At 46.4% G+C, this 1520-nt stretch overlaps 1 protein-coding gene across 1 annotated transcript in view; it reads right to left on the reverse strand.

Moving 5' to 3' along the window:
* Positions 1-162: 162 nt before the first annotated feature.
* LOC105309354 (transforming acidic coiled-coil-containing protein 2-like) overlaps positions 163-1520 on the reverse strand; it is a 126357-nt gene continuing 124999 nt past the window's right edge. The window contains exons 13-14 of the mRNA XM_023526157.1: positions 1201-1344; positions 163-683 (exon numbers count right to left, since the gene is read on the reverse strand). Coding sequence (XP_023381925.1) covers positions 525-683; positions 1201-1344 — 303 coding nt within the window. The 3' untranslated portion in view covers positions 163-524. The remainder of the gene's footprint in view (positions 684-1200; positions 1345-1520) is intronic.

Genomic DNA, 1520 nt, shown 5'->3' on the forward strand with positions numbered 1-1520 from the left:
GCCAAAAGCACAGCACCTGGCATGTGGCAGGCACGTGATACACGGTAGCTATCATACCTCTGCTACAAGTGGAGCAAATGAAAATAAATATTTCAAGCGAAATTCAGGAGACTCAATGTTTATCCACTGAGATTGGAGAAATTAATTATGTTATAACCATAGGAGGACTCTTGAGCCATAAATAATGAGGCAGAGAAAGCATATTAAAAACCTGTCCATGCTAAGTTAAAAAAGAGTTTAGGACGATGGATATTTCCACTTTCCATTTCTGAAGATAGAAGGAGGGTATAGATTCACACATTTGCCCTCGGAAATCGAAAATTCTTGGAAGGATTCATGAGAAACAGTGCACAGCGGCCATCTGAGCGATACGGACCCGAACTGAAGGCTGAGGAGAAAGGAGATTCGATCTTCACTGCACATTTATTTATCGTGTTATTTAACTCACGCGCATATTTAATCACAGTAATAGATTAAAAACGCTTGTGAAAATATGAACCTTGGTGATAAAGCATAGATCACTGTCACAAAAGGCACTGAGCACGGCCGCACCGGCTCCAGCTGCTACAAACCACAGGTGCCAGAAGCCCCAGCTCCACAACTGACCTCATTTCCATCACTTCCCGCCGGCTTTCTTCGTATTTATCTTTCCACTCGGAGACCTCTCTCTCCTTGGTTATAATCTAGTGTCAAGGAGAAGAAGAGAAAGGTTGGCCCCCAACGAGTGAATTCAGATCTGAGCAATTCAGAGACCGAGTGAATTCAGATCTGAGCAATTCAGAGACCGAGTGAATTCGGATCTGAGCAATTCAGAGACCGAGTGAATTCAGATCTGAGCAATTCAGAGACCGAGACGATACTGAATCAACGTGGAATTAAAACTTTCTCCACCAAACAATAACAATAACTGCATTCAGAGCACTGCCCCGGGCATGCCACAGAAGCCAGCCAGATATCAGACCTTTGCGATGCCCACAGGGGAACGACTCAGAGGTGTGTGCTTTTTGTTATAAATAAGGCCATAAAGGCTCAGGCGACACTGTGCCTAGGAAGATCAAAACACACAGTCTGCTACCCGTCTCTGCCTGCAGTGGTCAGAGGAGACCGTCTGAGTCTGAAGACGGGTGTGGTGTTATCTATTTATTCCCATGTGGCAGAAGCCGCAGCTGGCCTTCCCCGGGCACACGCCCGCCACGGTACCTCTGCCCGGGCGATCTGGAGCGTGGAGTCCAGGTCGGGCTGCTGGAGCAGAAGGCCTGTGGGTTTCTCCACTTCCGCCGTCCCGATGCGGGAGTACAAAGCTGTTTTGGAGATGGAGACATCTGCTGGGTGAGCAGCTTCTCTCTGTGGAAGGGTTAATTAAAAAAAAAAAAAGTTACCATCAATGGTACAACAAAGAGGATTGTATTCGTCCTCGCATGAATGGGTCGGTTGTATGGTTTTGAAACAGAGAACATCCAAAGTATGAGAAAATGCTAAGACTCAAGAATGGGAGAATGGCGGATACGATCTATGGAAAT

This window comes from Pteropus vampyrus, unplaced genomic scaffold (assembly GCF_000151845.1).
Source record: "Pteropus vampyrus isolate Shadow unplaced genomic scaffold, Pvam_2.0 Scaffold726, whole genome shotgun sequence".
NCBI classification, from domain to species: Eukaryota; Metazoa; Chordata; class Mammalia; order Chiroptera; family Pteropodidae; genus Pteropus; species Pteropus vampyrus.